The sequence below is a fragment of the Culex quinquefasciatus genome, chromosome 2 (genome assembly GCF_015732765.1).
Source record: "Culex quinquefasciatus strain JHB chromosome 2, VPISU_Cqui_1.0_pri_paternal, whole genome shotgun sequence".
NCBI lineage: Eukaryota > Metazoa > Arthropoda > Insecta > Diptera > Culicidae > Culex > Culex quinquefasciatus.
This window is the reverse complement of record NC_051862.1, coordinates 197,365,026-197,379,958: the sequence shown is the minus strand read 5'-3', so window position 1 is coordinate 197,379,958 and position 14,933 is coordinate 197,365,026. Positions and strand designations below refer to the sequence as shown.

Below are 14,933 nucleotides of genomic sequence, written 5' to 3'. Positions count from 1 at the left end.
GAATAAGAAAAGGGGCAGTTAAATTACAGTGTATTCCACCACTTTTAGGTTAGTTTTTGAGAGAACAAAATATGCATGTGAAACCATTTATCCGATACAAAAAAAAGCAGCAGAAAACATTTACCGAAAATAAAATGAACAAAAAAAAGCAAGTTGTGATGAATTTGATGACAGTCCATGTTTTAAAATTTTAAAGTCTTTAAATTTGCTTTTTAACTCCAATTATGAAATTAAGGTACGTGTTCGCTTTCTTTCTTTTTTAACAAAAGGAGCCCGGAGCCGTGTTTGACAGTTTGCCAAACTCGCAAACTTGTTTGGGGACCATCCACAAACCACGAGGACACTTCTTTGGAAATCTACAAAAAAAACTTTTTTGCATGGAGCGTGGACAATCGCCATACCCCCCCCCCCCCAAACTATCCACGTGATTTATGGATGGTCCCTTGCGGCAAACTCACAAACAAGGCAAAATGTATGCAGGCTGACGTTTGTATAAACTTTTTTTTCAGTTTAGCAGCGATAATTTTGTTTTATGGGTTGAACTCACAAATATGTGTATTTCTCTAAAATTTCCCAATTTTGTCGATAATTTTGTTTTATTTGTATTAAAATTCTTCATGCATTCCAGAATTCAAAATAAGTTTCAGCCCTGGCTACGGGCCTGGTATGAATCAAGTTTTAGATAAGTACCTCAAGAGTTATGCTAAAAACTTTACTTGATCCACCTTTAGGTGGTTGGTGCCTTCCTCGCATATTTTTATCAAAATATTTGAGATCCGGCCTCACAAAATAAAAAATAAAAACATTAAAGTACTTATAACTTTTGATAAGGTTGTCAGATCTTCAATATTTTGAACGCGTTGGAAAGGTCTTTTAAATACCTTTCTAAAAATGTATAGCATACACAATCTTCGGAAGTTTAGCTAAAAACGTTTTTTTAGCATAACTTTTGAAGTACTTTTCTAAACATCATAATATTAACTAGGGTATTGTGGGACCCCAAGACGGATCGAATGAGACCAAAACGGTCAAAATCGGTTCAGCCAGTACGGAGATAATCGTGTGCATATTTTTCGGTGCACGGACCCGCATCCAGACACACCCACATACATTTGTTCAGAATTTGATTCTGAGTCAATAGGCAGGCCAAGGATTGATACCTAAGAGCATGCAATGGCACTGAGCTTGTTGCGTGCTCTTCGGTTGACGTCCACGTAAGGAACATCCTGGAAGGAGCGTAACTAACTACATCCGTAGTTCTGTTAGATCATCCGAATTATCTTGATCAGAACAGTATAGCTCTGGTTCCTTGCGAGTGTCCTATTTTCTTACCTCCACGTTGGCTTGGTTTTCATGATGACCTAGCTGGTGGCCTGTGGAAACGGATCGTAAACCTTTGACCACCGCGGGTCAGAGTCGAGACGGCTAAAAGAAAGGGGCGCGACAATGTGGGAAAGGGAAGTAATTTGTGATTGTAGACGGTATTGGTTTGATTCGCAGTATGTTGAGTCAACTGCTGTGGATGTACCTGAAACATCGAACAACGGGGTTTCTCTTCTCTTCATTCTCAGCTACCACCTATCTCCTATTTTTATTTTGCTCTTCTGATTCCCAATTCTTCACTGATTCTTCTATCTAATATCCAACATTTGATTTTAATTTTACTTACTTTTGATCCTCTTATCTCTCAAAGCTTTTCCACTATTTTCTATCAATTGATACTGCTGTAACAAACTTTGTTTTGTTTTTTTTTTTCCTTAAAAATATACTTTTCCTTAATGTACTAGTAATATCAAGTCTATTTATCATTCGCCTAATCTTTTTTGATTTTATTATGCGAATTTATTTATTTGAATATTTGAATAATTCTTTATCTGTCCTATAAATTATCATTAATCTAAGCTTGTTTTGTATCTCTATTTATTAACTATTGTCTAATTTTACATCTAATACATCTAGCTTCTCATTTTTATTCTTCAAAATACGCTCATCATTCTCTTACTATTGATACTTAATTTTTATAAAATAAATTCTTTTTTACTGTCAATTGTTTTCAATCTTCACCCTTTTTTTGAAACAAGTGAGGTTTGAGCCCTTACTCAATGGTTAAAGGATTAACACAGATATTACTATTGTATTTTTGGTAAACTTTTATAACATGCTTAGGACCAACAATTGTAACAAAACACCGCGACAAAAGAAATAGCAACAGATAACCAGACTCAACAATAGGGAAGATTTCAGGAGAAAACAATACACAGTAAATAACAATAAGTTTTTGAATTCAAACTAAAAATAAAACAGTTTTTGCTTTAATGAAAGTTGATAGGCACACTATAAATGGTTAGGCGCTTATACTTACACCAAACCCTACGCAATGTACCACCCCCGGCCGAGTTAAAATGCGTAACCGGAAAAAAAGGTGTGCATGCCTGACACGAACACTCAAAGCGTGTTCTAGCGTGCTGCTCGTACTGACTCAGAGCAAGGGTGAGATGTAGGTGTAAGGGCAGTGCGTGTTCGTCGGGAACCTAGTGCATAAGATCAGTCAAGGCCCTTTCTTACACTGAAAATTGCGAATTGCGAATTTGATTCTGAGTCAATAGGTATACATGAAGGGTGGTCTACGAGGTGGAATAAAGAAGTCAATTTTTCGAGGGATTTTATAGCCTTTCCTCAAAGAGGTGAGGCAGGCAACACGATTTAGATTTAAGTCCGGAAGATTGTAAAAAGGGAATTTTTGGTTAATTTTCGCACTTTCGACCCATCGTTGCAAGAGTTATCCAAAATATTGAAGATTTGGAAGTTACAGTTTGTGTAAATACAAAGTTCCGATGTATCGATAGTGGAAATATTAGGGCAAGCCACTCTAAGAAACAATATTTTAGAATTATGATGAAATTTTCTATTTTTTTTTTAAGCGGAGCGGATTTTTAATAATTGATCTTTAAAAAAATGTAAAATACAGATTTTGTTTAAATTATAACCTAAAAGTGCCTTAGCATAAACGGTTCACTTCGCCTAAATGCACGTAAAAAATGCCTAAAAATCATCGAAAAAATTCTACGTCATTTGTGGATGACGCCAATGTCTGGAGTTTTTTTTAAGTCCAATAAACCAAGTTTCCAGTTTTTACTTTTTGGGTGTTTTTGAAACCGCCTTGAGTCAGGGGTGTTAAAAACACCCAAAAAGCAAAAACTTAAAATTTGGTTATTAAAAAAAACTTCAGATGTGAGTCTGTCAAAGATTGATTTAACAAGTTTTTCTTTTCGCGGCCGGGACCCGTGGTGTAGGGGTAAGCGTGGTTGCCTCTCACCCAGTCGGCCTGGGTTCGATCGCAGAAGGTCCCGGTGGCATTTTTCGAGACGAGATTTGTCTGACCACGCCTTCTGTCGGACGGGGAAGTAAATGTTGGCCCCGGTCTAACCTAAAGGGTTAGATCGATAGTTCAGTCTAGGTGTAGGAGTTGTCTCCCTGGGTCCTGCCTCGGTGGAGTCGCTAGTAGGCAGTTGGACTCACAATCCAAAGGTCGTCAGTTCGAATCCCGGGGTGGATGGAAGCTATGGTGTAAAAAGAGGTTGCAATTGCCTCAACAATCAAGCCTTCCAACGCCTAGTTTCGAGTAGGAATCTCGCAACCGAGAACGCCAAGGCAATGCTGTAGAGCAAATAATTAAATTTGATTTTTTTTTCTTTTCGTGTCATTTATTTACAGTAAAACCACGTGCTTTATTTTCACAAGTGAAGAAATCTAACCACTTTTAAAGTTTTATTCTTTTTTCTATATGTTCTCAAATTTTCTTACATTTTCCGTTTATTTTTTTTTCTTCTTGGCGATTAATATATTATTTTTACTCGCGTAACTTTGCGTTAGTATGTTTTTTTTTTCATATCGCTCGTCGGGGACCCGCGACAAGCCCTGTGTTTGGGACTGTGTGTGTGTTTGTTTAATAAAATATATTTCTGAGTTAATACTTTAGTACCGATTTTTGCTCGCATCCTAAGCATTTTTTCTCCCTTTTGCTTCAAAATTTATGTTTGAAAGGGGTTACAATTTCTAGTAAATGGACCTTTTTTTTACTGGGAGGGGCTCTTCCACCGATTCCTTGACTTAGATATTAGTTGGTTTTTTTATTATAAAGTTTATTTTTATATTTTTTGTCATCGATTCTTTTTGTATTTAATATCTCTAACGTGAAGAAAACGCGCCGATTTGGGAGTAAAGTATTTTGTACTGAAAAGAACGTTGGTTTTTCTTTTGCATTTTGCAGTCAAAGCTAGATTTGCTGTTTGGTTTTTGGGCTCATATATTTTCCAAAATTTCAATAAAACAATTCAGTGGTAAGGTTAAGTTTGTTGTTCGGTGTTTGAAGGGAATTTAAAATGGCTTCCATTTCTTGTAAGTTCGCAAAATTATGGCTACATATCTACAATCAATCTTGATTTGACGAAGGACTACGTCGGTAGGACCATCGATTATGTACTCTTTTGCTTACTCAATTGGTTTTGTATTTTGTTCAAGAATTGCTACAGTTATGTGGAGAGTACTCGCCTTAATACGGATAAAGTAATAAATATTTTTGGGGAAATTATAAAATTTTAATCGTGTACTAAACAGTAACAACATCTACTCTCATAAAGTAAACTCATAAATTGAAATGAACATTCTAACAACAAATAAACTCTACAAGGACAGATTTACTCTTTCTGTTCAATTACTGTCGGTTATCTGGTATTCAAATACATAACTATTTTACCTCTACTGATAGATGATTCCGGCCCCTCATTCCACAATACACAGCTTGGAATTTTCCCTTTGGCAAAACGACAAATGTTCTCTGCACGCACTTACTTTTAGTGAAGCACGCGTGCAAATTTCGAGCGAGTTCAAACATTCTAAAAGATTTACACCTCCTCCTCTTCCTCCGCCTCAATCCGTCTCCGTTTGGAAAGCGATTAACACGAACAGTTGTCCTTGTTGTTCTGGGCGTCGCTCGTGAGCGAGGTGCGACCGGGTTGGGCCGGTTTATGCTGCACGCCCGACTCGGACGAGTTCAGATCGAGCCGGCCGTCCTGGATGCTTTGGTAGATCTTGCGGGCCGTTTCCAGGAACGCTTCCTCCACGTTTTGGCCGCTGAAAGTGGGTTTGTTTGTTAGTAGAATTATTGTTAAAAAAATGTCCAGGTTAAGACTCACGTCATTGCGCTAGCCTCGGCAAACATGAGCCCGTTTTCGTCGGCAAATTTCTTCGCTTCCTCATAGGTAACTTCGCGGGTGCTCTCCAGGTCCGACTTGTTACCGATCAGGAATATCACAGTGCTTGGGTTCGTCAAGTTGCGGGTGTCGGTGAGCCAGCTCGACAGGTGGTTGTACGTTGACCTGTGGTAAAGATCATCAAGTTATAGTTGTTAACTTAGACAGGAACGTAACCAACCTTCTCGTAATGTCGTACACCATCAGGGCACCGGCGGCTCCCCTGTAGTAGGACCGCGTAACGGCACGGAACCGCTCCTGGCCAGCCGTGTCCCATATTTGCAGCTTGATCTTCTGCTTGTCGACCTCGATGATCCGCGTGCCGAACTCGACGCCAATCGTGTGCGGACAGCTGGCCATAACTGCAAAGTTACACAAAGTTTTGAAAAACTTCACACTCTACGTAGTCCCACGTCAACAAAAATAAATACTTACACTTTTTCTCGGTGAACTGATGCAGCAGGCAACTCTTGCCTACGCCCATGTCACCGATGATGATGTACTTGAATATGTAGGAATAGTTGTACGGACCCGCAGACATGTTGCTAACTGAAAAAATAACAAATTGTTAGTCTCCCAGCGAATACCAACTAAAACTACAATACTCTTTTCCAACGTCCAATCGAACCCGTCCAGGACACGATGTGAAATTTCCTCCAAGTAAATCATGTTTCAAAATCAATCTCAAAAACCGTCCACCCACAAAAGCAGTCGTGCAACGTGGCCAACAATCGTTCGCTTTAGCAACTAAATTTTACCTCAAAAAACAATCCTACCTTACCGTAACAAATTTCCCAGCAGCGATAACCAGAAAGCGATTCCACTAGAAGGCATATTCGGTTCTGCCAAGAACGGGAAATAGTCGTCAATTGCAACGCTGTTCCCTTGCGCAAACGGTAATGGCGCGCAAAATTAGCATATACGGTGCCGATAACGGCGTTTACTGTGCCGGAACTATACCGAACCGCCCCACATTGAGCGGCACTGGTGATAAGAAAGTTCTGCTGCAAATCAGGTGAAACATTGCTTTGGGAAATGGAATTGTAGCGATCAGTGCATTGCTGCTTGGCGATCGTGTAATGCTTTGAAATATCTTTCGACAGTTCGAAATTGAAGATTTTCAAAAAATCAAAATCAAATTATTCGCTCTACAGCATTGCCTTGGCGTTCTCGATTGCGAGATTCCTACTCGAAACTAGGTGTTCGAAGGCTTGATTTTACTCGATTTTAGTTTCAATCCGGCGGATACTCAACAAAGTTTCAGGCTTGATATCGAAAATCCGGCGAAAATATGGGTTTTTTAATCATTTTTTGCTCTCGTTTACCTTCAAAATCAATAATTATGTGATGATTTATACCTAGAAATGGTATTTTAAATTAGAAAATTTTAAAATTCAAAAATGCAAAAATAAAAAAAATTAAAAATGCGTTTAAAATAGCTTTTTTCAAATATTCAAAAAAAATAAACATTCAAAAGTTTAAAAATTCAGAAAATGAAAAATTCAAAAACTCAAAAATTCAAAAATTTCAAAAATTTAAAAATTTAAAAATTCAAAAATTTCGAAATTTAAAAGTTTAAAAATACAAAAAATCCAAAAATTTTAAGATTCAAAAATCCAGAAATTCAAAAAGTTCTTTAAATAATTTTTTTTAAATTTTAAAATGTTTAATTTTTTTATTTTTTTTATTTTTGTTTTATTTTTTTTTAAATTTGATTTTTTTTTAAGTTTTTTTTAGTGTTTTTTTTATGTTTTTTACTTTTTTAAAAGTTTCTTAAATTTTTTAAAAATGTTTTTATTTTTTTTTATTTTTTTTCAAATTTTTTTAATTATTCATTTTTTTAAATATTTTTTTTATCGATTTTAATTTTTTTTTAATTTTGTATTTTTTTTATTTTTTATTTTTTTTGAATTTTTATTTTTTTTAATTCTTTATTTTTTTGAACTTTTTAATTTTTTATTGATTTTTTTTAATTCTTTTGATTTTTTCAATGTTTTTTTTTTTTAAATTTTTTTTTTACATTTATTTTTATTTTATTTTTGTTTTAATTTAAATTTTTTATTGTTTTTTATTTTGTCATTTTTTATATATATAAACAAAATTTTTTTTCCGTGCATGATTCAGTTTTCCGTGCATCATTCCATTTGCCGCAGTAGCAAACCAGCAGAATAACGGGTAGCAAAGTGTAATCCCGGAGAACTGAGAGCAAATTTGCTACCGCGACAGGTACCGCGGTGGGGTTGACGTCGGGTGCAAATTTGATTTGCTTCGATGTTTGCTACCCGCGCTGGAGATGCACTTAAGAATACTGAGTATACTAATGATATTCCAGTAAACTTTTTAGTATGCTAACCGAAAAGCAATAAACTGTTAGTATATTGAGATACTCCCAAAATTCAGAGTCGTGAGAATCGTTCCCTCAAAATTTATTGAGGGCTCAGTGCCAAAATCGAAAGAATAATGCTATCAACTCACACCATCATAACAAATGTGTTCATTCGTTGAATGAAACAATAAATCTCCAACAAGTGTCATACATCGACATCTGACCACTCCTTAGTCAGTCACCAAGCTGTGGTGGCAGAGGCAGTTAAGTCTTAGGGTTAGTAAGTTGAAGGTCTCTGGTTCGATTCCCGTAGTCGACACTTTTGGTTTTTTGTTTGACGGATGAACTTTTTTTGCAAATGAACCTCGAGAGAATGGTTCTTTCGCTCATCTCAAGCTGTGTTCTCTGTGTCCGTGAATGGAACCACTATTCTCTCGACTCGAGGCCATTGTTCTCTCGGACCTTGCTGCCCAGTTTTGGGTGTACTCTCAGTATATTGGTAAGTATACTGGCGATATGTAAAAGACATAATAAGTATACTAACATATATTTTGATTTACTGGGTAACATAATAATTATAGCTCTAACAGTTTCCAACCCCCTGGACGGATGTAAATTTGTTTCAGAAAATGTGTTTCGGGAAAGACTTTGAGGAACAGCACGTAATTTCATGGTGTATCTAATGTTGGTATATGAGTACAAAATTTTTATTATGGATCATTAAATTAACTGTGAAAAAAAAATATTCGAGGTCTTTCTTAACAGAAAGTTTCTCATATAACAGCTCGATCCGCCGAATCTGAAAAAACTCTTTAAATGATAGAAGACGGAAAGTTTTTTTTTTAGACGGAAAGTTTTTTTTTTTAGACGGAAAGATTTTGATTGTTGCTACAGTCCAGACTCGATTATCCGAAGGTCTTGGAAAAATATCACTTCGGACAATCGAACCACGAAAAAAACGTCATATTTTTGATTGTCGAGCATAAGTATGACCAATAAAACTACGCTAAGAAGAGGATTTAGAACTTATAAATCCAAGACGGCGGTGGCGGTAATGAAATATTGAAAAAATGGATTGTTTAATTCAATGGACAATCAACTATTCAATTTTAACTAACATGGGATCGCAGAACTCCAATTTTATGTTTAAACAGGGAAATTAAAAAAAATAAACAAGAACTTTTTTGTTTGTTTTTCAATTTTTGAATTTCCATACAAACTCGAATAATCGAACTCAGGACAATCGAAACTTCGGATAATCTAGTCTGGACCGTAATTGTTGCTCGTATTGAAGTTTACCAGAGAAAAAAAGTCATGAAATAAAACACTATTTGCTGGATCAATTTTTCTGATTTGAATTTTTTGTTTTTATTTAGAACCGAATTTTTGGAGATCACCAGACGAATCTTGAATTTCACCTCGGTGATGGCCTGGTATGAGCTATTGGCAATCCGTAACAGATGCAAATCTTCGGATAATCGAATCGAGCTTAAACTTCCTAATCTACGCTGTTAAAAGTAAGAAAATAGTAAAAAATACGATTTTTTAATTCATGATTTGATTATCCGAAGTCCCATACAAACCCTCGAATAATCAAATTTGGACTGTTCTAGAAATATTCTCAAATAGTTATTGCCAGTAAAAATGTTTCCAGGCAAAAAATGATTGATTTTCAAAATAAAAAAATATTCTAATTAATTTCATCAAATAAAACTATAAAGATTCCCTGTAAAAAAAGAAAACAGTTAGGGTAAATTGACCTGTGTTTGGCAGGTTAAGCACTCGCTCATAACTCCATCAAATTGGGTTATTTTTACCGTTTAAATTACTAATTTTGCAAAACTTTTGATAGAAACTTGCTTGCTCACTTCTTATTAAGCTATTTATCACTCGATTTCAGTTAAAAGCTGGAATCAGATGCTGTTCCCCTACTTGAGATTCTGAATCAGGATGCCTTTATGGGAATTTTTTTCTCAGGAGTACAAAACACTCTAAATATTATAAAAAATTTCAGGAAGAATGGCACATTTAAATCCAATGCGTATTTGTAAAAAATATAAATCTTTGGTTGTATTTAAATAACATGTGAAGTTCACAATATATTTTATAAATATATGGGAATTTCTGTGATAAAATACAACAGCAATTTTTATTTTATTTTATCTTTGCAGGTGTTTCAAAAATATAGCTAACAAAACTTAAAATTCAAAAAAGTTTACTCCTTGAAATTGTTCTGAATAATACCATCATTTTTTTTTTTGCATTCTCTCAAACTTGAGCAATTTTTGAAGAATGGAATTTCATAAATAATTTTATAAATAATAACATTATTTTAAACATGAGCATATTTTGTTATAAATTTCAAAAATTAGCTTTACTAATATTTTTTTTTAATAAATTCAAGCTAAATTTCATTTCCTTTCAAAATGATAATGTATTGAAAATATTTTTATTTTATGTCAATTTTGCTTTGGTTTTGTTAAGTTTAGTTTTTTTCAACTGGGAAGCTTTTTATAAAATATATTTGTGAAGTTTTGCGTTGATTCGTTTTTTCGAACATTATTCAAAATAATTCTTGGGAGTTTTTGCATTGTTTTGGGCAAAATTCCATTACTTTGAAAAATAATCGAGCATCAAATATTAGTTTTTGTAAAAATTATATGAAGTCTATTTTGTCTTTTTCTTTAAATAAAATATCAGTCATGATTTCTGTCTGTGATTGATAAAAACTAAAACTGTTAGTGTTTATAATATTGCAACATACAGGAACATTTATAAAAAAGATTATAATAAAAAGATTTTTCTTGAGCTTTTGCATTCCATTACATATGAACAGATAATGAAAATGCATTTTAAAAATGCTGCAAGTATGTGTAAATTGTTGCGAGTGAAGAAAAAATGAAATGTTGTGAAAAATTTAAAGTTTCTGCAAACATTAATACCAAAATTATGACATTTGTGCAATGATACCCATTAGTTGGGGGGGAATGATGTTCCTGAAATTCAGCCAAGGGGGGAATGGATCAATAAAGGTTGAGAACCACTGTTCTATAAGATCTTCCCTTATCAGTGATATTCTTATAGTCAAAACAAAAGAAAAACGCTAAATTTTATGTTCAACTTGAAGATGTTATTAAATTTCACAAATTTAATTTACCTCGCAGATTTGCTATTAACGTTCATAAAAAACGTGCAAAAAAAAGCTTCAGCTATTAACAGATAATCATCCAACTATCGCTTCACACTCGTGACTCAGTTCTCGAGTAAATGCGCAACAATCACTTTTGTACAGACTACAAAGTACACTGGACTAGAGCTATTCATTGCATACACAGCACATGAAATGGGTTCATTCCACAAGCTTTAAAAACGCAAGCAGTGACGAAAAACTGCGACAAGGAAGCAAACTAGCACTAATCTACACTCAACGAATTGATGTGGTCAATGTACGCCTAAAAAAAACTATTTAGTCTGATAAAATCAATACTCTGAGAAAAGGAGAAACTGATTTGGCTTCTCCGATAAATAAAGAGCGTCGTCTTTGTTATTGTTCGATCATGTTTCAATAAACTTCCCGTCATGATTGACGACTACTCATTTGCGTGAAAGAGGGGAATGCATATTTTAAATGATTTGCAAAAGTCCCCACTCTTTCGCGGTAATTGGGGGAGGCACAATCGAATTACCATTTCACATCATGTCCGCATTCGTCATCTTGCAAGGAGCGACCTTTTACCAGACTCACGTTTTTGCTATGCTTTCCTCCTAATTTTGCTCCAGCAAATGGACAACCTTGGGGCTTCCTTGGAATGACGATGTGATGACGACTGGTCTGAGCCGTGGTGCAGCACCTTGTTCTTCGATCGTTCGGACACGGATTTTCACACAGTGCCCCGTGCAGAGCGAAAAAATATATGTCCAGTCGGAGGTGGGGGGGGGGCACTCAGCACAACAGTTTAGCCTGTTTTCACACCATTTGGACCGTTCCGAAATGGTTTGCCGAATCAACGCAACGAGCCAATGTAAATTTCGCACGCGAAACGCGAAATTTACACCAAAATTCCACCACTTTTGGAGAAAAAGAGCCCTTTTGATTCTACGAAGTGTACGAAAGATTTACCAATATGGATGACTCAAAAACTTTTGACAGGTTTCTAGTAAAGTGAAGTTGTGACGAATCTTAACACCACGTCTGTGTTGGTGCTGTCACATTTAAGATTGTGAAAACAAAAAATGTAAACAGACTACAAATACAAGCATAGTTTTTGTTGGTATTGGTATTATTTACATTCAATGTGACAAAAGAATCGTCTTGAAAAGACGTTTTTAAGAAAACATTTTGTTATATTTTGTGCAAAAAATGTGGAACATTTTAAATTGGGACTTCTAGATAAATTAACAATATACAGTCCAGACTCGATTATCCCATGTTTCGATTATCCGAAAGCTTTTATGGGACTTCGAATAATCGAATAACGAACAAAAAAAATAATATTCGTATTGTTTTTTTTTTCTTCATTTTAACATTAAATTCGAGTTCTACGACCCCATTTGAAAAAACCTTCCATCGGATGAGGAAGTAAAATGTCGGTCCCGGCCTTGGTTGTTAGGCCGTTAAGTCATTCCAGGTGTAGGAGTCGTCTCCATGCCATAAGTACAAACAACACACCAAACCAAGCCTACTCCGGTGGAATCGCTGACGGCGGTTGGACTCGCAATCCAAAGGTCGTCAGTTCAAACACTGGGGTGGAAGGTTCCTTGGAGTAAAAAGAGGTTTGCGTGCTCTCCCCATTCAAGCCTTCGGACTCCTAGGTTCGAGCAGAAACTTGCAATAGAGACCACAAAAGACCCGGGGGTCGTTAATGTGGATGGTTTAATTTTTTTGATTTTTTGACCCCATTTGAAAAAATTTGAACAGTTATAAGCCTATTAAATTTCAAAATGATTTTTTTTCAATATTTCATCACCGCCATTTTGGCCGCCATCTTGGATTGAAAAATTCTAGATAAATAACTTTGGCGTAGTTTAGGAGTCATACTTAAGCTCGACAACGGAGTGAAATTTTTCCGAGGCCTTTTAAACAATTTTTCCGAGGGACTGTTAAACAAAAAACACAAAAAAATGCTGGTTATAAATACAGTCGACTCTCTGGTTGTCAATATCCAAGGGACCGTCGAGGAAGAGAATCATCAGTTTACAGAACGATGCAAAATGAAGACTCGATTGAAAATATTTTTTTCTTGATACCCAGCTATGGAAGAGAATCATGGCAACGTCCATCAAACAAAAACAAACTAATGTCAAACACCCTTCAAAGCTTCGTTTCGCCAAGAAAAATGTCTATGCAAGCCATAAGAAAGTGAAATTATTGACAACCGGAAGAGATTTTTAAAGCAAACAGAATCCAAGGGACCGTCGAGGAAGAGATCTTTCAAGCAAGAGAAAATATCGAGGAATAAAACCAAACGAAGTATGCAGTTTAAAGGGACTGAAAAATTCATCGATAGATGGAGCAATATTGATATCGAAAAGATCGACAGCCAGAGAGTCGACTGTAGTTAGTAAGGGGAAATACATGCTTTACTTTTTTTAAATGGTACAAAAATGTTCCAAAGTTATCTGATTTTCTATAATCTTACATGGCGACATTAAAAAGGATCTTGAACTTTAGAATTTATGAATATTTTATTTTCTGATTTTTTGAATTTTATGAATTCTCGATTTTTTAAATTTTTAACTTATTTTTTTGATTTTTATAATATTTCAATCTTCAGGGTTGTTACGGAAAAGTCGAGAAAAAATCCGCGCCAGATCCGCGCCGACCCCAAAACCCAATCCGCGCCCTATAAAAAAATCGCGACAAACATAGAAGAGAGTAAAAAATGAATGAAATTTTAAACGCAAAAATAATAATACAGAAGGCATTTGGATCAGTACCGTTGATCAGTTGTGGAATCATATTCCACCTGTACCAAATGGAACCTTTTTGCCATTTCTGAAACCATATTAGCATAAGAAATTCAGGAAAAAATTTAAATTCGAAAATATAAAAACTAAAAACTATATTTATATATATTTATATTATTTCACCAAATTATAAAATCAAGGGATTTAGTACTTGATAATTCTCGCCAAAACTTTACTCGGGAAAATCGAAACACGAAATTTCTATTATTTTCTTAACTAAATTTCCCTAAACTAAAATATGACTCCGAAAATGATCCCAACTATGAAAATGGCAAAAAAATAATAATTTAAAAATTTAATAATTAAATCATTTAATAATTTAATAATATAATAATTTAATAATTAAATAATAATTTAATAATTAAATAATAATTTAATAATTTAATAATTTAATAATTTAATAATTTAATAATTTAATAATTTAATAATTTAATAATTTAATAGTTTGATAACTTAAGAACTTTCTTAAAAAATTTAAAATTAACAAAAAATCAATTGTAATATTTTCTTAATTTTTCAATTTAATAATTCGTACTTCTTTACGTTTATTGAGTCTATAAGTTTTGACAATTTCAAATTATGAATTCTATTTTTTTTTTATTGTTTTTTGAATAAGTAAATTCTGAAATTTCAAATTGTTGAATTCCAGATTTCTTATTTTTTAAATTTTAACATTACATTTCGCTTTTAGACGGAGACTTTAGCAGATTTCTAAGTGGATTTCGTAATGATGTGATGATTGGGGTTAGAATCAATTCTACCTGAATCAGAGTGGCAATAGAATTTTAATTTTTTTCAATAAACCAAAAATTTAAAAATTCAAATTTTTATATTGAAAAAACATAGAAAATCTAAAAAGTTTCATAGCTTCAAATTTTTTAAATCATGTGATTTTTCGAATTTTGTTATTTTGATTTTAATAAAATTGGTATTTTTTTGAATTGTTAAGCAGATGTTTTAAAAATAATTTTTTTTTTTTTTTTTTTTGGGAGGGTGATCCAGCCGCACATCGTTGATGTCGAAACCTCTAAACTGGGCCCTCGTCCTGTCACGTCCGTCAGTAGTCTTGTCGTACATTACAACTAGAATCAGATCTGCCAATGAATTAGTACACTTCGACCAAATAAACACTGACGCTGTATGGATCTGACTCTAGAATAAATGCACAGTTGTGTGTTATTCATAAGTCCAAAATGTTTAATTATTCATATAAGTCCAAATATTCATTTGCGGATAACTACCTAACTTGAATTGAATACAAGATTTAAAGCAACCTATCCGAAAGCTACTCTTATCTGAAATCCCCGACATTTTAATTATTAACCAAAAAAACGTTTCTTTTAAAACCTGTCTTGTTATTTTTTTTAACAGTTGATATTTTACAAGTC

At 34.2% G+C, this 14,933-nt stretch overlaps 1 protein-coding gene across 2 annotated transcripts; it reads right to left on the bottom strand.

Annotated features, from left to right (window-relative positions):
• Positions 1 to 3,847: 3,847 nt before the first annotated feature.
• On the bottom strand, positions 3,848 to 11,732 carry LOC6036457 (ras-related protein Rab-14). Of its 2 annotated transcripts, none has more exons than XM_038255092.1 (5): positions 11,315 to 11,732; positions 5,688 to 5,801; positions 5,434 to 5,614; positions 5,196 to 5,378; positions 3,848 to 5,133 (listed from the first exon to the last, which is right to left on the bottom strand). In XM_038255092.1, exons 2-5 carry the CDS (start codon positions 5,791 to 5,793, stop codon positions 4,956 to 4,958), a joined length of 648 nt encoding a protein of 215 aa, XP_038111020.1. In that variant the 5' UTR covers positions 5,794 to 5,801; positions 11,315 to 11,732; the 3' UTR covers positions 3,848 to 4,955. The 2 variants fall into 2 exon arrangements, with proteins under 2 accessions (XP_038111020.1, XP_038111019.1); XM_038255091.1 differs by having other exon boundaries at positions 11,324 to 11,731.
• Between the last annotated feature and the right edge of the window lie 3,201 nt (positions 11,733 to 14,933).